General features: G+C 39.3%; 1 protein-coding gene across 1 annotated transcript in view; it reads left to right on the forward strand.

The window, feature by feature from the left end:
• Positions 1-207: 207 nt before the first annotated feature.
• The window catches only part of SLC7A10 (solute carrier family 7 member 10), a 71,405-nt gene continuing 43,712 nt past the window's right edge, over positions 208-27,900 (forward strand). Inside the window, exons 1-2 of the mRNA XM_075282036.1 lie at positions 208-578; positions 16,173-16,377. Of these exons, the coding sequence (XP_075138137.1) occupies positions 404-578; positions 16,173-16,377 (380 nt within the window). The 5' untranslated portion in view covers positions 208-403. The remainder of the gene's footprint in view (positions 579-16,172; positions 16,378-27,900) is intronic.

A 27,900-nucleotide genomic window follows, 5' to 3' on the forward strand; every position in this document is an offset into this window, starting at 1 on the left:
AATGAAGATTAACAGGGATTTCAAGAGAAACCCTGCAGTGTTGTTAAATACCTAAGTGCAGAAAATATTTGCATTAACAGCTAAAAGATTATAATGAATTTTTTTCCTTCACTGGAGAAGAAGGGGTGAGGGGGTGGGCTGTGGATGAAGACTCTGCATCTTTAAGAGCGGAGAGCATGTGCCCCCTCCTCCTGGACCTGATTGTGGAAAGCAGCATGTAAAGTGTACACTGTGTGTGCCAGTCTCTGTAGTGTCATTGTAAGTTCTGCAGGTACAGCAGAGAGAAGGTACCTGGTAGACACAAGGTCCTGTGCAAGAACAGACCAGGACGTTCACCCTAAGCTGCACAAGGGTCTGGCTGGCAGCTAAGCTGGGCTGAAGGAATTCAGGACACACAGGAGACATGACACAGGAGAACGAGATCAAAAACTCCAACTGCCGCAGCAGTAGTCCTGGGCATGGGCCACCAGTGCCCACACCGCACCTTCCTAATGCCACGCCAGGTCAGGACACCACCACAGAGAAAGTCACCCTTAAAAAAGAGATAGGCCTTGTAAGTGCTTGTGCCATCATTATAGGTAAGAAATATCTTGCTATTGATGCAGCAGATTGTATATTTGCCATTTCTACAGTGTTTCTATCATTAACAGTTTAGTATTTTGGGAAGAGATGGGCAACATTTTACTCTAGAGTTGTTAGCATTTGTACTTCTATTACAGTCCAAGGGCTACAGATTATCCCATGCCAGAAGTTGAAATAAGTGGTCCAATTCAACAAGTCCTATTGATATGGTCATACTATTATAAAGTAATAAAGTGATTAAATGTCTATAAGTTGCTGTGAATTGGTACAATACTCAAAAACACATATTAATTCAGTATTTTGGCCAGACATCAGTATGACCTGCTATAGTATGGATGACTGAGCTAAGAATAGAGGTGGGACAAGAGCTTGCAGCTGATCTGTCATACAAGTTCTTCCAGGAAAATTTCTCTTTACTGTCCATCATCATTCACTTGTGGAAAAGCAAGGAGCAAGGATGGATTTTCTTATCAAAGACAGATGTGTTTGCAACCACCGATTCATCATTAGGCCAGATAAATGTATGGTCACCTCACAAAGTATCACACTTAGGGTTGTTATAGAAAAAAAAAAATCCCTTTAAAATTTAAGTTGCTAATTTTTTAGGACATTCTATATATTTAGAATGTTCATGAAATTTTGCATCATGCTTTTATATACATAGAAATGTTATGCAACTTTCTGCATTCTTTCATTGGTCATAACTGAACACACATACCCCATGGATTCCTATCACACCAGAATATTTAAGGTCGCGTTCCACCATTCAGACATGTCATGACTTTCTGATGCTTCGGACCTTTACCAACTCTGAGAATGAGCTGGTACAGAGCACCAGTGAAGAAGTAGCCATGAATGTGCCTTCAATGTCTAATGTACTTAATGATTGATAGTCCATTCAAAGAACTAGCAGGGACCATTGTCACTTATCATGATGGCAAATTTTGGGCAACCATGAAGTGATGCTTTATCCCAGTAGATCCTTAGTTATGTAATCCTGTTTTACTTACATGTACTAACCACTAAAGAAAGAAATCAAACCCATTTTGTCTTAAAACTTAAGTTGGCCATACACAATATATCTCCCTATAGATCCCGCTAGATTTGGTGAAAATTGCAGAGAACTGGATATCAATGGTATTCATACACAATAAAATATGCTGGATCTGTCAGTGATCTGGAGATAAATATATCAAGTGTATGGCCAGCTTTACATTTTAACACTGAAATGTGTGAGAATACATTTATACAGGGATTCCAATAGCATATCTATATACATATAAATATGGTGTCATGTAAAGAGTCATTCATTTAAACTGGAGCAGTACTTTGGTGCTTCCAGCATACAATGGGCAGTGCCTAATTTTTATATATCCACCAGAAGAGGTAATGAGGTATTCAGGTGTTGGACAGTCAGTGATCTGATACCAATGATCTATCCCATCGATAGGTCATCAATATCATAAATGCCACATATCCCAAACAACTCTTTCAAATACCTAAACTCACCTTTAATGGTTCTAAAATCTGCTATAAGACACATGTTTACACCTGTAACCTGAATTGGGTTTTTTTTCCCCCCAGAATAGAAAACCATTTGTCCCCTACAGCCAAAGTGACAACCACTGTGATATACTTTCAGCGTGTAGTAGGTTGACTGAGGTATAGTACTGGCCCATTAGTTATTCATTAAATTAATGAGCAGCTAAATCGTACATTTCATTATTTTCACTTCCCTAGTGGCAGTTTTGGATGTAAAGGCTACTGTCACATCCAAGCCTTGGTATCTGAGGGAGGCCAGTAGTCTGACACTTAACTCATAACTAAACTTTCGGACAACTTTTGATTTTCTGGCAGTATTTCTTTCATTAATACATTTTTTTTTTTAATATAGTTAATTAACAAATCTTGGATCCTTTATGTGAAATCCTGCATTTCTTCACTCTTTCCTTTGTTTTTGTATTGAGAGCTCTTCCTGCCTCTCACTGAATGTTCCTGTGTAAGTAGTATGGGATTGGAGGACAGGGCTGTGTAAGATACAGAGAAAATGAGGGGGGTGGGGGGGTTCACAACAGTTATGTCACGGACATTATAAAATGTACAAACTTGTTTTTTTATGTCATATGAAAGAGGAAATTCCCTTCTTTAAAGTGACACTAAGGTTACAATGCCATCTTAATAAAATCTAGCTAGATCACTGATTGAAAACATTCTGGATTGGAATTTTTATATCATTTATATTATAGAGCTGCATATAAATATCCTAATTCACACTCTGTTTTTAACCAGTAAGATCTCTGGAAATAATTTAGATAGCACTGTAATCTTAGAGTCACATAAAAGAAGAGAATTTTCTTTCATATGACATAAAAAAACAAGTTTTATAATGTCCATGATATAACTGATTGAAGTGACCCTCCCCCTCCTCATTTCTCTACGTCTTACATAGCCTCGTATTCCAAGCCCATACTCCACACAGTAACATTCAGTGAAAGGCAGTAACAGCTCTCAATACAAAAGCAAGAGATAGAATTTTAAAAATGCAGGATTTCACAGAAAGGATCCAAAATATGTTAATAAAGTATGTTACAAATTTATTAATGACACAAATACTGCCAGAAAGTCAAAAGTTCTCTGAAACTTTGCTTACGCTTTAACACCAGGACTGTGAGTAATACATGATGGCTGTAGAGTCGAAGCAACTGCAAATTGTGTATCATGCTCAAGAGATCCATGTTATGCTTTTAGAGGAAGTCGTGTTGCCTATGCCACGTGACCACTGTAATGTAAGCAATGTCTGCTTGTAGGGCAACCGTAGGAGATAAGGAAATAATGCAAAGTTAGCAGAATGCATGTCAGTAGAAGGCAAAATTTTGCTAATAAATGACATGCAGTTATGTAAAAGTTCCCTACTTTTTGCCTAAAATGCATATGTATATATGTTGAATGCTAGTTTATAAATAATGTTGGTGCCATCAGTAATATGTCAGTATAGATCTGTTCAATATGTTAGGTCATATATAAAGTTTAATAAAATGCATATGGAAAATATTGTTATCCCATGTATCATAATGTTTCATATTGTATCATAGACATTACAATGTTATGCAACACAGAACGATTATATACATAACATTTAAGGATGTAGGTAAAAAAGATAGGAAGTTTGCTACCATTTGACAGGGTTGAGGTTTAATTACATTTGGATGGCTGGGCAACAATGAATGCAGAAAGGAGTCTTGTTGTGTGACTCATTAATAAGTCATTGGTCCTTTTGCTGGTGGAGACCAGGTACCTGCCCCCTGTGTCCACACCAGAATACAGATCTCCAGGGAATAATTGGCGGATGTGAACTTGGACATCACGTTCTGAGAGGTATTCTTCCTCCAGTATCACATAAATCTGCAGCTTTAGGCTGGCCTGGCAAGATCCCAAGTTTTTGGGGTTGCTGTGTGTCTGATTGTTTCGAGCTGTGTGGCTGTCACAAATTTATTAATCCAATACATTACAGTCAGCTTTTAAGACTATTACAAAGTTTTTGGTTTCCACAAAGTTTACTACTTTAGTATAAGATAGAAATATCCATCTGAAAAATCTAAAGAACAGTTCGAAGTGTTTTATATGTTTTTAAACTCTTATTGACAAATTCATCAAGTTTATAAAAAAACTTTATATTTACTGTATTGACCATTATTTTTAAAGACTTTTACAATTTGTGCTGACATGCTGAATATCACATTCTAAATGAGAACCTGACTGAGGACAACCAATTCTTTTCTCATCAGTGCTCAGAGTTGATCATCATTTAGGTTTTGTCTACCCGCTTTTTGAGGATAGACTACAGGGTCTCAATGGGCTTGAGATCTGTAGAGTTCCCTGTTCATGGATCTGAAATCTCAATATTATGTTCAATATGCCATATAGTTATCATAGTTATTATTTTGCCATTGTGCGCCATCATGCTGGAAAACCATAATCGCCAAATTTCTCTTGGATTGTTGGAAGAAGTGGCTCTTGGAGGATGTTTAGAAACCATTCTTTATTCAGGGTAGTGTTATTCGGCAAAATTTTGAGTGTGCCCACTTCCTTGGATTAAAAGCAACCCACGCATTAATGGCCTCAGGATGCTTTACTGTTGACATGACAAAGAACTCATGGTAGTGCTCACCTTTTCTTCTCCAGACAATCATTCTTCCAGAAACTACTCCCTTCCAGGAAAAACATCAAGGACAGCATGACAGGAACGGATTGCAGCGGACTGGGGTAAAGTGATTTTCGACTTTGAAGCCCCCTTCATACTGTTTGGGACTTCCAGAACAATCATTGTTTGGAGAAGAAAAGGTGAGAGCTACCAGGAGTCCTGTGTCATACCAACAGTAAAGCATCCTGAGAACAATCATATGTAGCGTTTGACAACCAATTGCGTAGGCTCACTCACAATTAAGCCCAAGAACACTTCATTAATAAAAGAACGGTATCTAAATTTCCTCCAAGAATAACTTCTCCCAACAAGCCTGGAGCAATCAACAATTTGGTGTTGAACAATGCTTTCTCCAGCATTATGGAGTAAGATCACAAGGTAAAAGTGATAAATAAAGTGGTTCTTTGAACAAAACATTGAAATTTTAGGTCAATGGCCCTGGAAACTCCCCAGATCTCAATCCCTTAGAGAACTTTTGGTCAGTCCTCAAAAAGCAGTTGAGCAAACAAGAACATAGATATTCTGATAAACCCTGAACACTGAGTATGGAAGTATGGGTTGCCATTGGTCAGGCTTTGGCACAGAAGCAGATATCCAGCATGCCAGGTTAAATTGCAGAGGTCTCGAGAAATAAGGGTCAGAAGTTTAAATATTGAGTTTCAGTCAATAAAATGAAAACCTTTATGAAATGTTTATAATTGTAATTCATGTCGGGGGGAACGTGAAAAGCGCTAAGAGGTCACGAGACATCAGCCAGTCACACCGTGTAGCACTGCGGTCCCGATAGCAGCAGCCATATCTGAAGCAGAGCACCACGCAGCATTTAGTGACAAATAGCTACTGTAGTCTGCCTATGAGCCTAAGAGTGGGCTGAGCTCTGTACAACCTTTAGTGCTCAGTACGAGCACAGAAGAGGGCAGAGTAGCAGATGGGAGGCAGTGATTTGACATTGGCTGCTGCAGACGACTAGTGGGCAGGGGCGAGAGGTATTCAGTGTGTAACTCACCGAATGAGAATGAAGATTGCCGACCGGCAGAGGAGTGGGAGTGCCTCAAGGGGTATATGTGTACTCATGGAACAAGCTGCCAGGTGACAGAGTGCAGAGGTGGGAGTTTATAAGTAGAGAGGAGAACATGTCACAGGAACACAAGAGCCAATAAATGCTTAAAACATTGATATCTAACATCTCCCTCCACTGAGAGTTCTAGTCCTGGCAGTGTGTACTGATAATGAACCCTCCACCAAACTGAACAATATTTCACTAAGGCTCAAGGCGATATCTGTGAAGGATATCTTGCCCTGAACAGCAAGACCAATGCCATTAGCCTTATGTATATGTAGTAGGTAGGAGTGCACAAATGCAATAGTAAAAAGCAGAATGCAGCAGAATAAGAGGAACATTACAGCTCTATAACAGGTAGTATAGAGAGAAATAAAAATAAGAGGCAAAACACAGGTGTTTTAGACCTTACCAAGACTTTCAAATGGGACCAAGTATGCCAGTGGGAGGTCCCAAGCAAAATTCTCAGCCAAAAGTGGATTCCACAAAGTTTGGGAACCACTGGACTAAAAGATCTAAAAACAGTGACGCAGCTGATAATGTTCGTTCAAAATTTTGCACTAGCTGTGTCCGTGACATTCTGCATTAATTTAAATGGAGATCGGGTGCGTTGTTTTACACTCCATGCCTGTCCTTAAGTGTCCGTTCCTAAAGATGTCCGACTTTTCAAGCGGACAGAAAAACCTGACATGTAGGTATTTTCTGGCCGCTTAAAAATTCGGACATCTTTAGGAATGAACACTTAAGGACAGGCACGGAGTGTAAAACAACGCACCCGATCTGCATTTAAATCAATGAAAAATGTCATGGACACAGCTAGTGTCCGCTGCTAATGTCTGTGCAAGGTTTTGAACGGACATTAGCAGTGGACACTACCTGTCTGACGCTGACGGTAGTGTGAACGCTCCCTAACTGGCAAAAGGAAGTATGGTTTGTTCCAAACTCATAAGCACTTCCTTGGAATATCCATAATTTTTACTATTAAAAGATATGTTTAAAGATTTTAAGTTTTATCTGAAAGTGTTAGAGTTTTCACAAAACCTTTTACATGGTGCATGTACCAACTTTGGTTAGGAAACACTTCTCTAATATAACATTACTACTGAATATTACTTGCCTTAGATGTTATACTATAAGAGAACCATCACACATTAAAAAATTATCTGTTTACAGTATTAATGGCCTATAGGGTATCAATATTAGATCCGCAGGAGTCTGACACTCAGGATCCATGCCGATCACTTATAATGAGACAACACAGCCCTCTGTAAGGTTTACATACTTCAAAGCCATGCTGCTTAGGGGGCATTCACACTTGTGCTTCTGTGTGCCATGTGTCAGTCTGTTCCCCAGAGAAACTGCATAGGGGACGGCTTCCCAGTGGTCAGTTTTGAAACCCATTTGATTCCGGTGCCCGTATGCAGCCTCTCCGTGGGGAAATAGGTTTTTGGTTTGTTTTTGGTTGTTTTTTTGTTTTTTTTTTTGGGGGGGGGAGGGGGGGGCGGACAAAGTCCTGCATTGTTATTGGCTTGGTAGGCATTTCGAACCTCAGACTAAGTTAAGGCTGCTTTCACATGGCAGTGTTTGGTCAATGATTTTGTTCAGCCAAAGCTAGGAGTGGATTAAATACAAAGAACAGATACAAATATTTCTATTATATCTGATCTCTGTGTAGTCTGAACAAAATTATTAACGTGTGAAAGCAGCCGAAAGCATAAGGATAATATATCAGGGAGATCCCTTATTTGTGACTTCCCTCTGAAATATTTCAGCATTACCTACTTTACAATGTACTCAGGGCTGCTTTAAAGGGGTTTCCAGAAACGGATCGTCACTACTACTCCCCTTCCCCCCATCCACTCCATTATACAGTACTTATCATTCAGGCTTCTTCAGGCGAGACGGCTCCCCCTCCTGTAAAGATGCTGTCTGTGTGATGCAGCCGGTAATTCACCCCTACTGCGCTTCCATACATGTACAGTAGAGGTGGATCATCGCTGCTGAGGAGTAGTAGTATGGCAGCAGTACAGGAGGACCTGTCTCACTGGAAGAAGCATGGAGGGGTAAGTATATGAGTCGGGGTTGGGCTGAGTAGGTAGGAAAGGTTGGGATATTTAGAGAGACAGGGAGGGAGTGTAGGAGGACTGAGAGAGGAAGGAGGGGAGGGAAATGAAGGAAGGGGGAGTAAGATGAGAGCGTGAAGTGAGGAAGTTACATAGCAGGAAGCTGAGCATTTGAACAAAAGCAGTGATAACAGCAACCCCCTAGAAATCACTCAAAACACCCTAAAAGGTATATGGGTGCATTTATTAACCCATTAGTGGCCCTAAGACATTTTTTAAAAGCTTTTTTTTTTTTTTTTTGCCTGGATAACTCCTTTAACCATAGGGCATGCAGTGCCTGAGCATCCATGCATTAAAACAAGAGGTCGGCCCCTCTGTACTCCAATGAGATGTGGTGTACAGATCTTAGCTGATAATAGAAAAGGATAAAGATGTAAACTATTTCATAGAAAGAAGATAAAATTAATGGTCTGTTACAATATTTATTAATACCACAACTGCTGGCAGAAAATCAAAAGTTTAAGGATTCTTTATTTTAGTATTACATTTTAAAGCCTAACAAATGCAAAATTATATCATACTATAATATTAATGATCGCACTATAATATTAATGATCGTAATAAATAGCCATTGTTGTGCATACGAAAACATACAACTAAGTAATTCATAACAAAGTGGCAGAGCACGGAGGGAGTCAGTGAATTATGGAGCAGAGCTTAGTGAAGCTTATTTAAATCCCATATTTAATACCGTCTATAAAGTGAGAACAGCATCTCTAGCAGAGGGGTAATTGGATGTGATCTGCTCAAGCATTGTTACACATCAACTTTCATTTGAGCAAAAGGATAACACCTAATTATTGGATACAGCAGGGACTCTTTAAACCCGCTCAATTTATTGTCAGTAAGCAAATGCTGTGATCAAAATAAAAGAGGTAAAAAGAGAGAACACTTAAAGGCATGTGTCAGAAGTGTGATACAATAGTTTAGATGTATAGAGTTTTATGCACTCTATACTAACAAAAAGTGATTTGCTTTGAGCAAAAATGCTGCAATTGCTCCTTCCTTGAAAATCCAGCTGTTCCCATGCATGACGCCAAGAACTTAACACTAGAGATATTCGATCGAATATCAGGCCGTTTGAGGTATTCGATTGCAATCGAATACCACGAGGCAAATGCACTAAAAATTCGTATCCTCTCCCACCTTCCCTGGCGCTTTTCTTGGCACCAATAACTGCGCAGGGGAGGTGGGACAGGAACTACGACAACAGAGGCATCGGAAAAAAAATCAGAAAAAGTAATTGGCTGGCTAAATCAGGTGACCTCAACTTTATACAAATGGTCGATTTCAGATTCGGGTCATATGAGACTGAACTATGTGACTGTGAGGCAGGGATAGATGTACTGGCAGGGTTAGCTAGGGATTACCTTTATTTAGGTGGGAATGTTACTCACACTGCTCTATGGGGCTTTATCTCGTCGGGATCCCTGTCAACTTGCGATATGCGGGAGCTGACTTTTTCAGATAGGAATGCATTAACCAGTATTGATTTGCCGAATGCCATACAGAGTACAGCATTCGGCCAATCAACACTGGTTCTGCCGGAGGAGGCGGAGTCTAAGATTGGTCCACAGCAGTCTCCATTCTGGTCCGATTTCAGATGTAGCAGTGTTGAGCACACAGGTGTAGCAGAGCTGGCCGTGCGCTGAGCTCTGCTACAACCAAGATGTAGCAGAGCTGGCCATGCCCAGAGTTCTGCTACACCCGAGATGTAGGGTGAAGTGGCTGTGAGTGCAAAGATGTGCGCTCAACTCTGCTACATCTGAGATCGGACCAGAATGGAGAGTGCTGTGGACCAATCTTAGACTCCGCCTCCTCCGACAGAACCAGCGTTGATTAGCCGAATGCTGTACTCTGTATGGCATTCAGCCAATCAACGCTGGTTAATGCATTCCTATCAGAAAAAGTCAGCTCACGCATATCGCTAGCTGACAGGGATCCCGACGAGATGGTGGCGTAATGCAGGTACTTGGGCAAGTTAGATGCTTCCAGGCATGCTTCCCCTGCTGTCCCAGTTGCATTCCAGGCTGTTGGCATCATTTGCTGAGGTGTCATAGTGGACTTGGTGACTTTCCTGAGTTGAAGTTTGGCTTCCCCTGAAACTAAGCATTTTCCCCTATAGACTATAATGGGGTTCAATATTCGTTCGAATAGTTGAATATTGAGGGGCTATTCGAAACGAATATCTAATCTTGAATATTTCACTCATTCATCTCACTCATCTCTACTTAACGCCCCTCTTAAATATACCAGACTTTCACCAGGATGCTTAATTGAAAGTACATTAGATGCATTGCTTGATCCTAAATATATATTTAGCTACCTATTTATACAGCGACATTGGCTTTTCCCCATACTTCTGATTTTGAGCGCCATATTAAGCTAGGCTACATTTCAATTGTAGCATTATTCTATGGATTTTATTGTGAAGATTACAGACTTAAATTTCCTCAAAAAAGAATTATTGTTCATCTGTCCAGCTTTGAACATCATAGAACATGTTTTTCAGAAAGCAGCACTTACTGTTCTTTAGTACGCTAGAGTTGTACTACAGTTGTACAATTCTTCTGGTTATAGGATGCAGTTAAAAAGCTTGTCAGTCAAACCCATTTGGCCATAATACAACCCATGCAATTGCGTACAGCACTGTAGGTCAGGAGGCCCCAGCAGAGGAGAGTTGAATTATAGGGGGGGGGGGGGTTGTTTGTTTTTTAAATTAGCTGCTACCTTTTGGATCGTTTCAACAGCTAGCGACTGATAATTTACTCAGCCAGTCCCAATCCTATTCAGACTAACCTCTGTTTCGGCCCCCAGGGGACACTGCATAGTACATCCCAACAATGAAGAATGTCAGCGTACAACATGTCACAAAAGGGGAATATAATGTATTGGGGGTTGTATAATGTGGGGGCAATAAAGTACACGATACACTGCTTTTGGGCCAGTAAAGTTGATGTTATACGATTTGGTGGCCAATAAAGTAGAATTTTTGTGACCTACAAATGGAGGTCAGTACTGGTAAAAAGAGGGTGTAGCCTAAACATTTTGACTGACATTTTTTGGGGGGCCCCCAAAAGTCTGCACAAGCACACCCCTAACAACTTGACTTTAAATTACTATACTGCCTGGTATATGCATAGCACTTACTAGAAATAAAACTCTTCGCAGACTTTGATTTTGAAAAGAATATTGGCAAAAAGAGTCTCTAAAGCCCACAGAATTGTGATTGCAGCTCTGTTCTACATTACAGATCGTAACAGAAAAATAACTAGAAGCTCCTGTGCCCCAATGACAAATTTGTAACGGAGCCCCCACTTACAATAGGCTATCTGTATATTAGTGTCTTATGGCTGTAACACAGGATCAGTAGAAGAAATATAATGACTTTACAAAGTAACTCAAATTTTTATATACTGTACATTCCTTTGATGCTTTAGATTTTGCCTGCACTACCTAATAGTGTATATTTTCCATAAACACCATGACACTATGCAATGATTTTTTTTTTTATGACAATAGTAATAAAGGTTATAACAGCGTATAACTGTAAAACAGAGTTTAAGCTCATATAAGCTTGTAGTCCTATTAAGCCTAACTAAAAGTCATTAGCCAATCTAGAAGTTGTCGCCTCCTCCTACAGTATGTTAGGAGAGAAAAGAGGCTAGAATTTCCAGGCCGTTGGGTAGTTTATGTAAAATTATCCAATCTCATTCATACTTCTGTTTCATTTCTACTATTTAAACAAAGCAAATGAAAGATTACAGGGGATGAAGTGTAAATGAAACCAGCGATTGTAGAAAGAGGTGGACAGGTCTCTTGTAGATCCTGATTTACTACAGAAAGAATGTTAATGATGTTGATGTGAAATATTCACTACTTGAACTAGAACAATGCCCCTTATAATTACTACAGTGCCTTGTTCTAATCTCATTTAGGCCAAAGGTCTTAATATACGATTTCTAGCGATAAACATTGCTGGGATACCAATCAGCTAGGAATGTATAGGCTTACTAACCTTATTTTCCATAAATCTAAGTCAAATGACTTAAAGGGGAACATAAATGAATAGCTGAAAAATCAGATTTGGGCCTTTTGAATTCTAGTCCACCCAGAACACCAAAACGTGAACTTAGAAGGATTCAGAGCAAACATCCGTCGCCTTTACATCTTAAAGTGGTAAGGGACATTGAAAAGGGCCAACACACCCCTCTTAATAGTGCTCCTCTTCTTAACATTACTGAATGAATTCATATTTTCCCATCTACTGTCAATAAAAACACCATAGGGAGAAAGTGTGTTTTGTGTCTGCAGAATGCATGGTATTGTCGTAGTGGTTCAACTGCCATGCCCCTTCAAACACCTGATCGGTGGAGATGCCAGAAATCAATAACCTACTCATATGATAGGCTCCAATAGTCCGATTCCAATAAATTCTTTAAACATTCCAAATTCCAAAAGATACTTTCAAAGAACAATAAACCAGTTTCCAGTTACCCCTTCTGACTTGTAAGGACTTGCCTTATCTACATTAATTTAGTGCTTATTTTTGTTCAGTAATCCTAGTTTTATTTCAGTTTGACCTTTTGAGGATTTTTAAACCAATTACCAGTTTTTCACAGAGTTTTGGCTTCAATATTTAATATTTTCAACACACAAAGCTCAGCCAGAGTAAGGTAATATTGTATTTATAATATACCATTTACTTCTAGTCTGTCTTTTGAATGATTGGGGGGTTTTTTTTGCACCCTACAAATGTTATGTTAAAGCTCTCAAATGGGTGAAGTAGCTGTGAGTGCAAAGATGTACATCATAAACTTATTACTAAGAACTAAAACCTACAGGAGTATTTAAATATGTAGCAAAAAAAGAAAAATAAAGAGAAGAAACATGTTATATTCCAGAACGGAGCCTCTACTACACACCAAGTCTTCCACGTGCACAATTTATGGCATTGTGGTGTCTCTATTACATAGCCATGAAGAATGAGTGACGATCAGAATTATTTAGGAACCTGTACAGTTGTACATGGCATAATCCGCTTATAGGTCCTAAGCTCAAGAAAAAGCCCTTTAGGAATGTCAGACTTACTGCACACAATGATGGTTCATGTTCTTACATGCACAAGTCAGAGTCTGGGAGAGCAGGAGCTACAATACAGGCACTAGGTCATATGGGGAATCAAGACAGAGCTTATATCCACAATTAACTATCCAGAAAAGTGCTGATACAGGAGAGGCATTGGAAAATACTATGGAGATTAAACATGTCTTTTATCTGCAGAACTTCAGTCCTTTATTATTAAGATCCTGTAACACATTTTACAGTAGTTACAGTAGTGCATACACTTAGAGTTTACCAAGGAACACTGTTAAACACCATAGTTAAATTGATCTGCGTTTACTATAGATAGCTTTCTGTAGGACACTTCTGGTACATCAACTAAATATATAGACTTGGATAGATGGGTCCCAAATGGTGAACCTTCAATAAGGCTAGAATGTCTAAAAAGAGGATCTCACAAATATACAGTAACAGGAGCGTTATCAGTTGGCAACAATGTTCTGGTATAAGGTTGTATAACTAAATAGTTACTATATATAACCTTATACTTCTACAATTGGTTAAACTGCTGTAGCCTTATCACATAAGAAAAAAAAACGATGAAAACTCAGGGAAAAATATTTTTACGATGAATTTTCACAGTTTTTTGTGGTCTTCTGTGATAAGATATCATACTGAAACAGTTTAGCCAGTTTCAGAAATTCATGTCAACTCTGTTATTTCTGTATATTTAACTGGTATATAATTATATATGTTCAGCTGAAATAAGTTATTCTTCTTGCATATAGAGATATGCACCATGCTTGTATAACCTGGGCATCTTCTGATTATGTTATACATCATCTTGTATATAGCGACAGCATACCACATGATGGTATAAAATGACCTTTAGAAGTTATACATCATATGTAATAGACCATACACTAGCTATAGTCTTATTTATATCAAGCAATATCCAATGTGTGTTGGTTTTTGATTTTCTTTGTGGATACTCCATTCTTGCAACAGTTTTTCTAAATACAAATGCCAATTTCTAGTGGCTATCAATGGGTTAAGTGTCGGGTGATATCCTTCCTGGTTCTGGCTGACTTTCCACTAGCACAAGCGTGAATGTCTGGCTGTAATTCTGCATGCCAAGCAGGGAGCCCCCATGAGAAAAGGGGCATAACTTTTCAAGGTGGTTGCTGGGGGGAGAAGAGAAGTGCCTGAACGTGGCAAGGGTGTTAGTTTGACCCTGTGCCATAGAGCTAAAAGACCTTTGATGGATAACAGAGAGGTTGTGAAAAGTACGAATGAGATTTTCTATCCAACAGGAACATTAAAGCAGATTATACAATTCCCTTTGGTGGTAGATAGCCTGCCTTTGTTGTTTCAGTGTTTCAGACTACATCTGGCCTTTCCATGTAAGTCATTTGCATGGCTAATGTTCTAGCAACGGAATGTGTCCATTCCTGGGTCCCCCTAGCTGAGTTTGCAGGCCCCTTGTCTTCAGTGTATCTAACTCAAGCTAACAACATTGTTGAAACATTACAGTAAATTGTGAACTTTAAAGTTAGGTCTCTCTGCATGCAAAGCAGCCAGCACACAGTAAAATGCCAGTCACAATTGAAGTGTGCATTGGGCCTCTCTGATACTGACACAACAAAGGTCTTTTAAAAAGGGACTAAAAAAATGTTTCTCTCATTTATACATTTGGAATCATAAGGATGCATGAAGACCATATACAATAGTTGGACATATTTGAGGTATAGATAGATGTATTATGTGATACAATGACTGTAGAACTTTTCTGTACTTGTCTATATCTTTGTAGTAACCTTTGAAGTAATCGTACACATTTCATATGGTAGAATTTCAAGTAAAATACAAATCAATAAAGATTAAATCACGTATAACCCAAATTCTGAAGCATCACAGGAAACTTTCTGAACAAATGTCCAATACACAATAGTTTCCTAATAGTGCACATTTGTGCAAAGATCTTTTTAGATACAAACACCTACCTGTAGGTCTTCATAAGTATAATATGACACTTATTACATTACTGTGCAGTTATCATGAAATGCCATAGACTGGGTATCACATTGCAAGAATGCTTATGTAATTAAGTCTTGGAAGGGAAAATTAAACATTCAGTATTATCTATAATGTTTATTTCTACTGAGAACATATATATCTAAATAACAATATTTACATACACATGTAGGTACTCAAATTTAGTTTTTTAACCTAACAGTAGATGTAACTGAAGTAAATGCTATGTAAGTATAAAATCTGTGTCACGGTGGGGGGGGGGGGGCGCAAGAGAAGCAGGGGGTGGAAGACAAGAGATGAGGGCAGGGAGAACGGGATGGGGGGGAGGAGACATATTTGAGACATATATATAACATTTTATTACTTTGACCTGGTAACCCAGCAGTATGAGAGTGTTAAAGATGTGAAAACCATATATATATATATATATATATATATATATATATATATATATATATATATATATATATATATATCACACACTTTGAGCACCATTGATATTGGTTTTCTGGGTCCATGTCATAACTTCACTAAATTGAATCTTCATGCTGGAGAGAAAACTACACACATGACTTTACTTGTAAGCCTCTTTTACCCTTTAAAGGGGTTGTCAGTCTTTTTTTTTTTTTTTTTTTTTTTTAATTTTCTAAAGTTTATAGGTTCTGCAAAAGGGGTCAGTATAAAACTGTACTCACCTCTACTCGGTCTTTCACTTCCAGAGGCAGTTGTTCTGTAAGTAAAGTTCCCTTCAGCAGTCATTTGTGAAATGCTCACCATTCAGCCAGGGAATCTATATACAGCAGTCACCACTGGAAACAGAGGAACAGGGAGAGAGGAGTCCATTTGTATCACCTATATAAAGAAAAAAAAATCTGACAACCCCTTTAAATTGTAAAACCATCAACCCACTTGGGATGCTAGCAGAATCAGTTCAATGCGAGTTACCCTTTAATATAGATGCAAATCTTAGTGGTTGGTAAGACTTTTATAATACATTTTAAGAATATGTCAGATTTCTGTGATGGGAAAATCCTTTAAACACATGCACAGTGTACTATGTTTTTGTGTTGAAGTTTGTTGTACCTTAATATCTGTCCTTCTATTCAAGGTAACATTATAGGCTCCGGCATCTTCATTTCTCCGAAAGGTGTCCTAGAACACAGCGGGTCTGTGGGCTTGGCATTAATTATCTGGGTTCTTGGCGGTGGTGTGTCTGCCCTCGGGTCTATGTGTTATGCCGAACTCGGAGTCACAATTCCTAAATCAGGAGGTGATTATTCATATGTCACTGAGATTTTTGGTGGGTTAACAGGGTAAGTACTAGAGAAACAACAGTCTGAAATGATGTTGGGTAATTTCACACTGAATTCTTACATCCCATTAAATTAGGTTGCAAAACTTATGACAATGATTCTGTTTTCAGGATATGAATAACTCTATTATGTATCTAGATAAAATAAGCATTTTCCAAAGGGACTGTATTACCCATTTTTATTATTAGTCAAAAGCAGTTAAACATTTTTTTTTTAATTGGTTTTCATTTTCTGATTGTAGATGTAGTAATTCTACAGTATTTTTGTATAGGATTATGGTGGCAGCAATTCTTGCCTCAGCTGCTGATGCATATACCTTACAGCAGCCTGGCAATGACTCCAACTTCTACTGGAGAATTTTATAGTCATGTGCTGTGACCTCACTGTTGTGCTTGTAATATGTGGCTGAGATTTTCTTCTTTGTGCTAACTGAAGGTGAATGTAATGAGGTGGATGAAACAGGGAAAGGAATAGATGCAGTTAGGAAATGCAGCAGTGGCTCTGGCCTTGGTGCTGAAATGTACATGAGATGCACAGGTCCCTCATATTACACTTGTCTATTCCCATATTTGTTTCTAGACATTTACAAATTGGTTATTTTTTGCATTTAATGATGTGCAATGCTCAAGAGGTATAAAAGTTTTACGTTTTACATTTTTATATTATGTCCAAAAATTGCATTAGTTTTGCTTGGATCTGAAACACATCATTGACAGGAAACCAGTCACATTCCCTGCCCCTCCCCTAGTACCTCTGTTTCATAGCTCACATCTGTATTCTTTCAGTCCATTCTTCTATACCATTATAGATCAGTAGAGATAAAACAGTCTGGTCTGTCTAATGATGGCCAACAATTGGACTATAATGGGGTCTGACAGAAAAACAAAAAATAGAAGTCGGCACTCCAATTAATATGCAAAAATTAAAATATACTTTTAATGTCCATAATTAAAATGAATAAACCAACATAGAAGACCAGTGCAAAAATTTGAAAAATACAAAAAACAAACACTTACAGCATGATGAAAAAATAGACGTGCTCAAAGCATGAATGAACCAGCGTTAGTAGCCTACGCGTTTCAGGGCTTTAGCCCCTTACTCATGGCAGAATGCAAGCTTAGTGAGACACACAGTAGATGTATATATACGTCAAGCCTTCTTACGTAACATTAGATAGACAATGGGCTACATGTGTGACTCACAGAACGTGCATACAAACAAACCAACGGAATTGAAAGAGCAAACAACACACCAAATGCTGAGAGACATAAACTAGTTACATATAAAAAAAAAAAAAAAACATATACAAAAAGAATGCCCCCTACAACCCTACTTATGTGCAATACGTAAATAAAAACATTGTATACAAAATACATAAGGGTGTTGTTATATCCCTTGCTTGGCTCTATTCTATTTGATTATGATAAGGATAAAGATAAAGATAAATCTTCTTATTTCCTTTTATTTTTGCCAACTTGTGTTAAAGTCCTATATAAAGATAATTGAATGGATATCCATACTGCGTTAATCGGCCAAAAACCGCAAACATATGAAACAAAGCAATATTATAAACATTTTGCACCGAATTTTGGACTAGAGAACGTGAGCTTCATATATGTATTGAAAATGCTATATGCAGGCCTGTTTGGCCATATTATGATATTAAATAAAAATTAGTGAAATGAAAAACAAAAAGAAAACGTGCAGAATAATGAGCACGAAATGACACGAATAAGACACATTATTCGAAAAGAGGAGGAGCTATCATAATGAAGTTTGACGACGCTATATAAGCTAGAACCCCTTTGCAAACTAAAACAGATGGTAATAATATAATATATAATCATATAATTACTTGTAAGTAGCAAATGCTACACTACTTATGATGTAAATATCAAAAGGCTACCTATACACGGATAACTGAAAATAAACTTGTCCGTAAAACCCAAAACACAAGGATTACATGTGTGTGTATCAATGAGCCATAATGACTAAAGATGATAAATGTTGCGGTGCCTAAATCTAAAGGAAATGTGTGAAACTTGTATATGTGATATTATATGATATTGAACCTAATGTTAGGTATATTATGGCCTTCCCAATAGTGATCACAGATATTAAGAACTACATGAATGATGTTATCAGATTAAGCCGAAATGAAAAAATGTACTAATAAAAATATGAAAGATCAGTCTTATAATTAAGACCTTTTGGGAATCTGGTATCCAATTCTAAGATCCAATAGAATTCCCTTTTTAGCAACTTACGCTTCCAATTTCCTCCTCTTAAGGGTCTACTCACTCGTTCTATAGCCCAAAATTGCAATGTATCCATATTACCTTGATGCTTCTGAGAGAAGTGCTTGGAAGCTCCCGATGTATTAGTTGCAAACATTTTGATGGAATCCGCAATGTGCTCCGCTATTCTGATTTTTAATGCCCGAGTAGTGCATCCAACATAGTGCAACTGACAAGCACTGCACCATATTGTGTACACCACATGATCTGATCTGCAGTTTAAAAAACTGCGTATTTGATATTTTTTGTCGGAAAATGCATTATAAAATTCTTTAGTTTTTTTAGCATATTTACACATTTGGCACCTTGGCATACCACATTTGTGGAAGCCTTGTTTGTCCAACCACGTACTTGCAACAGGTTTACGTTGTTTGGGCATCATACTAGGAGAAAGCATGTTATTTAGACTTTGACCTTTACGAGATATAAAATTGCATCCCTCTTGAACTATCTCCCGAAGAACCGCATCTTGGTATAGTATGGGCAGATGTTTGCGTATAATTGTCGTAATCTGACTATAATTGTTGCTATAATTAGTACAAAAATATACATTGGTATTTGAATCTTGATATCTGGTTTTGTTTTTATTGTCAGGATTATCAACTAAAAGAGCTGATCTATCTCTTTTTTTGGCCAAGATTGTAGCTCTGTCCAAAGACCACTTAGGGTATCCCCTATCCTGTAGTCTACGATAAATGTTCGCGGATTCCACAGAGAAACTGTTGTCATCCGAACAAGTGCGTCTAGCCCTCATCATTTCTCCCATAGGAATGGCCTTCTTTGTATGGAAAGGGTGATTGCTGCTAGCATGTAGGACTGTATTGCCTGCGTTCGGCTTTCTGTACAGAGTACTGATGACCCTCTCATTGACACTATCTCCCTGTAGGGAAATGTCCAAAAAGTCCACTGTAGTCCTATGCACATTGTAAGTGAATTTTAAATTCAAATGATTATCATTCAAATACTGCACAAAAGCTGGCACGGCCGCTATATCACCCGACCACACCAAAAGGAGGTCGTCTATATAGCGGCCGTACCAGCAAATCTGTGATGCAAATGGATTAGTGTCAGCATACAAAAAAAGCTCCTCCCACCACGCCATGTAAATGTTAGCGAGCGATGGCGAGAAGCGGGCCCCCATGGGGGCACCACAAATTTGGAGGTAAAATTGTTCATCAAAGCAGAAAAAATTGTGTGTTAATAAATATTGGGTGACCGAAACAACAAATTCACACAATTCCTCAGAATATTCTGTGTATCGATACAAGTGATGCGATAAAGCTGATATCGCTAAATTATGAGGTATGCACGAATAAAGACTGCTTACGTCACATGTAATCCAAGCATAGTTGCTTAGCCACTTAAAATTGTCAAACCTCCTGAGAACACATTTTGAATCCTTCAAAAAACCAGGTACCCTAGCTACCAGAGGTTGGAGAAGGTTGTCCAACCATAGACATATTCTTTCATTTAGGGAATTAATCCCTGAAATGATAGGGCGTAGTGGTGGGGGAGAAATGCCTTTGTGGACCTTGGGCACCCCATAGAAAACAGGTATAACTGGATTCTCAGGAACCAAATAATTACCCTGTTTATCCAATAGGATGCCCAAGTCCACTCCCTCCTGTACCAAATTCTGTAATTTGGACTTAAAAATGTCTGTTGGGTCCGAGGACAATGATTTATATGTGGTAACATCCTGTAGAATTTTCAAAACCTCACATATATAATCTTTTCTATCCAGGACAACCACTAGGCCTCCTTTGTCTGCCATGCTAATTAGAATAGAATCATTTTGTGCTAGCTGTTGTAAAGCTAGCCGTTCTTTATGTGTAAGATTACCTTTTTTACGATTGTTTATCATTTCATTGTGTAAAGCTTTTAGTTCACATTCAATAGCATGTTGAAACTGATCCAAACATGGTACCCTAGACTTGACCGGATAAAAATATGGATTACTGGTTTGAACTCCTACTGTATGAATATGTCGAGTGGTACCTGTGTTAACCAAAGACTGGAGATTTTTTAAACATAATTGTTCCCCAAATAATAAATGAGAAAATTCATTCTGTATATTGGGGATATCTATTTGTTCCTCTTGACTTTGCTGGATAGTTAACCCCTCTCCCTCCTTATCACCTGAAAAATGACGTTTAAGTGTTAATGATCGCACAAATTTATTGACATCAATCAAAGTCTCTGTCAAATTGAAATTTTGAGAAGGAACAAAATTAAGTCCCTTGTTTAGTAATGTAATCATGTCCCCCGTGAGAGGAAAGGAAGACAAATTCAATACTGATGATTTGCTTGATGATTGTAATTTTGTTATTGATGACGTGGCATTTAATGTGACTCCTTCGTTTTGCGAGTGAAATATCTTGGATTTTTTCCTTTTATGTTTTCTGCCACCTCTGCGTTGTCGTTTTTTGACCCTCTTTTGTTATGTTTGTATTTGTCTTGAGTCGTCATATTGATGTTTTTCCTTGTACTATAAGATGCCTCCTCCATAACTTCAGATTCCGAGGAACTGAATGACACCTTTCTAGATGTAGAAGATGCATTTGAGGAATTGCCCGAATAATTGGATTTCCTCCTCTTTTTCAGTATAGGTTTAGGAGTGGAGGAAAAAGTGTTAGAAGACCGACTCCAGTTGTACACTTGATCCGCTTCATAATCAGCTTTATCCCGATTAAATTTCTTTTGTTTAGTGGAAATAATGTTGTCTTCTAGCTGTTGGATCCTGCTCTGCATAGCAGGAAACATCTCCTTGTACATAGATGAATTTTCATATTTAGATAGGTCTCCTTTGATCTTACTTAGTTCCTCTTTATACGTGTCCAATTTGATCTTCTCCTCCTGTATAATGAGTCCCATTAGGTCTAGGGAGCATTGAGATAGAATCTGCTCCCATTTCGTACAAAAGGCATCATTGAACACTGTGGTAGGGAACTTTTTCATTCTTAAGCCTCTAGGGATCATTGACTTGTCCGTATATTTTTTTAACGTGTTATAGTCCCAGCAAAGTCAAGAGGAACAAATAGATATCCCCAATATACAGAATGAATTTTCTCATTTATTATTTGGGGAACAATTATGTTTAAAAAATCTCCAGTCTTTGGTTAACACAGGTACCACTCGACATATTCATACAGTAGGAGTTCAAACCAGTAATCCATATTTTTATCCGGTCAAGTCTAGGGTACCATGTTTGGATCAGTTTCAACATGCTATTGAATGTGAACTAAAAGCTTTACACAATGAAATGATAAACAATCGTAAAAAAGGTAATCTTACACATAAAGAACGGCTAGCTTTACAACAGCTAGCACAAAATGATTCTATTCTAATTAGCATGGCAGACAAAGGAGGCCTAGTGGTTGTCCTGGATAGAAAAGATTATATATGTGAGGTTTTGAAAATTCTACAGGATGTTACCACATATAAATCATTGTCCTCGGACCCAACAGACATTTTTAAGTCCAAATTACAGAATTTGGTACAGGAGGGAGTGGACTTGGGCATCCTATTGGATAAACAGGGTAATTATTTGGTTCCTGAGAATCCAGTTATACCTGTTTTCTATGGGGTGCCCAAGGTCCACAAAGGCATTTCTCCCCCACCACTACGCCCTATCATTTCAGGGATTAATTCCCTAAATGAAAGAATATGTCTATGGTTGGACAACCTTCTCCAACCTCTGGTAGCTAGGGTACCTGGTTTTTTGAAGGATTCAAAATGTGTTCTCAGGAGGTTTGACAATTTTAAGTGGCTAAGCAACTATGCTTGGATTACATGTGACGTAAGCAGTCTTTATTCGTGCATACCTCATAATTTAGCGATATCAGCTTTATCGCATCACTTGTATCGATACACAGAATATTCTGAGGAATTGTGTGAATTTGTTGTTTCGGTCACCCAATATTTATTAACACACAATTTTTTCTGCTTTGATGAACAATTTTACCTCCAAATTTGTGGTGCCCCCATGGGGGCCCGCTTCTCGCCATCGCTCGCTAACATTTACATGGCGTGGTGGGAGGAGCTTTTTTTGTATGCTGACACTAATCCATTTGCATCACAGATTTGCTGGTACGGCCGCTATATAGACGACCTCCTTTTGGTGTGGTCGGGTGATATAGCGGCCGTGCCAGCTTTTGTGCAGTATTTGAATGATAATCATTTGAATTTAAAATTCACTTACAATGTGCATAGGACTACAGTGGACTTTTTGGACATTTCCCTACAGGGAGATAGTGTCAATGAGAGGGTCATCAGTACTCTGTACAGAAAGCCGAACGCAGGCAATACAGTCCTACATGCTAGCAGCAATCACCCTTTCCATACAAAGAAGGCCATTCCTATGGGAGAAATGATGAGGGCTAGACGCACTTGTTCGGATGACAACAGTTTCTCTGTGGAATCCGCGAACATTTATCGTAGACTACAGGATAGGGGATACCCTAAGTGGTCTTTGGACAGAGCTACAATCTTGGCCAAAAAAAGAGATAGATCAGCTCTTTTAGTTGATAATCCTGACAATAAAAACAAAACCAGATATCAAGATTCAAATACCAATGTATATTTTTGTACTAATTATAGCAACAATTATAGTCAGATTACGACAATTATACGCAAACATCTGCCCATACTATACCAAGATGCGGTTCTTCGGGAGATAGTTCAAGAGGGATGCAATTTTATATCTCGTAAAGGTCAAAGTCTAAATAACATGCTTTCTCCTAGTATGATGCCCAAACAACGTAAACCTGTTGCAAGTACGTGGTTGGACAAACAAGGCTTCCACAAATGTGGTATGCCAAGGTGCCAAATGTGTAAATATGCTAAAAAAACTAAAGAATTTTATAATGCATTTTCCGACAAAAAATATCAAATACGCAGTTTTTTAAACTGCAGATCAGATCATGTGGTGTACACAATATGGTGCAGTGCTTGTCAGTTGCACTATGTTGGATGCACTACTCGGGCATTAAAAATCAGAATAGCGGAGCACATTGCGGATTCCATCAAAATGTTTGCAACTAATACATCGGGAGCTTCCAAGCACTTCTCTCAGAAGCATCAAGGTAATATGGATACATTGCAATTTTGGGCTATAGAACGAGTGAGTAGACCCTTAAGAGGAGGAAATTGGAAGCGTAAGTTGCTAAAAAGGGAATTCTATTGGATCTTAGAATTGGATACCAGATTCCCAAAAGGTCTTAATTATAAGACTGATCTTTCATATTTTTATTAGTACATTTTTTCATTTCGGCTTAATCTGATAACATCATTCATGTAGTTCTTAATATCTGTGATCACTATTGGGAAGGCCATAATATACCTAACATTAGGTTCAATATCATATAATATCACATATACAAGTTTCACACATTTCCTTTAGATTTAGGCACCGCAACATTTATCATCTTTAGTCATTATGGCTCATTGATACACACACATGTAATCCTTGTGTTTTGGGTTTTACGGACAAGTTTATTTTCAGTTATCCGTGTATAGGTAGCCTTTTGATATTTACATCATAAGTAGTGTAGCATTTGCTACTTACAAGTAATTATATGATTATATATTATATTATTACCATCTGTTTTAGTTTGCAAAGGGGTTCTAGCTTATATAGCGTCGTCAAACTTCATTATGATAGCTCCTCCTCTTTTCGAATAATGTGTCTTATTCGTGTCATTTCGTGCTCATTATTCTGCACGTTTTCTTTTTGTTTTTCATTTCACTAATTTTTATTTAATATCATAATATGGCCAAACAGGCCTGCATATAGCATTTTCAATACATATATGAAGCTCACGTTCTCTAGTCCAAAATTCGGTGCAAAATGTTTATAATATTGCTTTGTTTCATATGTTTGCGGTCTTTGGCCGATTAACGCAGTATGGATATCCATTCAATTATCTTTATATAGGACTTTAACACAAGTTGGCAAAAATAAAAGGAAATAAGAAGATTTATCTTTATCTTTATCCTTATCATAATCAAATAGAATAGAGCCAAGCAAGGGATATAACAACACCCTTATGTATTTTGTATACAATGTTTTTATTTACGTATTGCACATAAGTAGGGTTGTAGGGGGCATTCTTTTTGTATATGTTTTTTTTTTATATGTAACTAGTTTATGTCTCTCAGCATTTGGTGTGTTGTTTGCTCTTTCAATTCCGTTGGTTTGTTTGTATGCACGTTCTGTGAGTCACACATGTAGCCCATTGTCTATCTAATGTTACGTAAGAAGGCTTGACGTATATATACATCTACTGTGTGTCTCACTAAGCTTGCATTCTGCCATGAGTAAGGGGCTAAAGCCCTGAAACGCGTAGGCTACTAACGCTGGTTCATTCATGCTTTGAGCACGTCTATTTTTTCATCATGCTGTAAGTGTTTGTTTTTTGTATTTTTCAAATTTTTGCACTGGTCTTCTATGTTGGTTTATTCATTTTAATTATGGACATTAAAAGTATATTTTAATTTTTGCATATTAATTGGAGTGCCGACTTCTATTTTTTGTTTTTCTGTTTGTATGGCCTGGACCGGGAGGTATGAAGCCTTGAGCACCCAAGCAGAGTATTTCTAGAGTATCGCACACTATACAAGCACTTGGCACGGGGGCTGTGTTCACTTTCCATATAATGGGGTCTGTCAGGTATCAGTTGTCCTCTCCATGATTTTAGCAAGTGGAAAAAAAAAAAAAAATCATGCACGATCTGTGCTGCAGACTGTGAATGAAACGTTCACAGATGTGAACGTACTTTTAGGCCAAGGACCCACATTATAGATTGTTTTGTAGATTTTGCTGCATTTCCGCAACATGGTGCATCAGCCTTAAATAAATTCTCCTTGAATAGGAAAACTTGGCTGGCCTGTTATCTAGAAAGTGTACACCTCTCCACCTCTCTTCAGGTAGTCAATACTCTCCCTTTTAACAAATAAATGCAAAATAAATAAGAGCAATTATTTTCTGAGCTAGCAAAAAGGAACGCAGCTATAGGGGGGGTGCAGAGGGGGCGTGGCTAGCCGGCAAGGAGAGAGGACGCGTCTGCTGGAGCTCCCGGCGTCTGCGGCCTTCTCCCTTCGGCATCCGGACCTTACTTACCTGATTCAGGTCGGTGGCACCCGGCGGTATATCCTCGGACCCTGGCGGAACGTCTTGGGCTGTCTTCTCGTGCTCTCCTAGGACCTGTTGGCATCGGAGGCTTTGCGGCCTACTCAGCGGCCTACTCACCAGCCTGTCCTGCTGCGCCTTCTCCACTTCCGGCTCCCTCCTGTGGATCGCGGCGGCTGGCTCCCGTCCTCCTTCCCTGTACTGCTGCTGCGGCTGGTGTGTAGAGGTGAGCGGTGTTTCTCCTGGCCCCCTGCACGCTGCCCCCGGTGTCCTGCATCTGCTCCCGGCCTGTGTGGAACCTGCTGTGTGACCTGTATGCTCCTGCATTGGAACTGGCGGTGACGGCGGCCATTTTGTGACGCACGTGTGTTCTGTGGCTTCAGGGGGGGTTGAGAGAGTGTTGAGCCCCTGCGCTGCCATCGGGGGGGCTCCTCTCTCTCCCCCTGGACTTTGCTGGACATTGCCTCCTGCTCCCCTGTTTGAGTGCCATTGCTTTGAGTGAGTGCTGGGCCCCTGCACCGCCATCGGGGGGGGGCTCCTCACCTTCCACCTGGACTGGACTTTATATATTACTGGGCCTGCTCCCTGCCTATTCTGGTTGAGCCCTTTGTGAGTGCAGAGCCCCTACTCCACCACCAGGGGGGCTCCTCACACTGGGCTCCCGTGGACTTACAATTGCCAGTGTGTCCCTACTGCAGGCCACTTGTTTTACCATGATCGATTAAATCGCTAACAGTGTCACCTCTGGCGGCTCTCAGCTGACTGTTGGGCTTCTTGTTGTATGGCCCCCACAGCCCTGTTGGAATTTGCTGCTGTCTGACCTCCTGCACTGCTCCACGAACTTTGCCCCTGCCGTGTAGAGCTGCCCTCCTGCACTGCCAGCTTCAGTTGCGTCTCTGACCTTCCCTGCTGTTTCTATTATGCCTCGGAAGAAACCATCCTCCTCCAAAACTTCCTCCAAAACTCCTCCAAAGCTTCCTCCTAGGAAGCTTTCTGACTTCTTCTCGAGCACCATGTCGCACTCTTTGCCTTCCTCACCGTCAGGTTCCCGCTCCCCAGCGAAGTCGCCTCCACGGTCTGAATTGGTGGATTCTTCACCTGAAGAGGGCTCTCTTGCGAACTGGCTCCCATTACTAAGATCCTCAGAGACCGGGGCATACGGTATCGTTGGGGCTTCCCTACCAAACTGCTGATTCCCCGCAATGGGGTTTTCCATTCTGTCCCTGATGTGGAGGTGGGCATGTCCCTCCTCCGTAAATGGAAGCTTGCCCCTGCTGACTCTCACTCCTCTGTTCCTGAATCCTCAGTGCGGCCTTCCCATCTTACTAAGGAATGGACTGTGGTAGGCGGTCGTAAATGAATCCTTTATCCGCTTCGGCGGACTGATTCGTCTTGCCTAATGTTATGACTTTATTGTTTGATTTAGGTGACATGTGTGCCTTTCTAATACTCACTCTCGCTGAGTGTTACTGACCTGTTTTTCTCCCCCCCCCCCCCCCCCAACTGAGTACTTTTGGTTATTCGGTGTTTTTTGACACTATGCTATTTTGTTTGCATTCTTTGTTTTTGTTTCATACCTGGAATCCTGTATGGTTTTTATGCCTGTTCATACATACTTTATGCATCCTTGTTATTTTGTGTGTAGCCACCTGGGTCTCCCGCCATTTTTTCTTAGTTTGTTATTATGGTACTCCGTATATCTTCACTTAATGTTAGAGGTCTAAATAGCCCCTGTAAGCGGAGTTCTGTCTGGATAGAGGCCCGTCACCTTCGCTGCGATGTGCTTTTTCTCCAGGAGACTCATTTTTGTGCTGGCAAGAGTCCTAAGTTCTCTAACTCCTCTTTCCCTCATATATATCAGGCTTCTTGCAATGCTAAGCGTAAGGGTGTTCTTATTGCTGTGCGGGACTCAGTGGCCTTTTCCCTTGAGTCCACTTTAGTTGATCCCGGGGGTCGGTTTCTGGGGCTTAATTGCCTTATTAACAATGTTAAGTATACTTTGGTAACTGTTTATCTCCCGAATCGTTCCCAGGCGCAATATTGGAAATCTGTGCTTTCCAAGATCCGAACTTTTGCTACTCGTATGTTGATCATTGG

This window comes from Leptodactylus fuscus, chromosome 7 (assembly GCF_031893055.1).
Source record: "Leptodactylus fuscus isolate aLepFus1 chromosome 7, aLepFus1.hap2, whole genome shotgun sequence".
Classification (NCBI taxonomy): Eukaryota; Metazoa; Chordata; class Amphibia; order Anura; family Leptodactylidae; genus Leptodactylus; species Leptodactylus fuscus.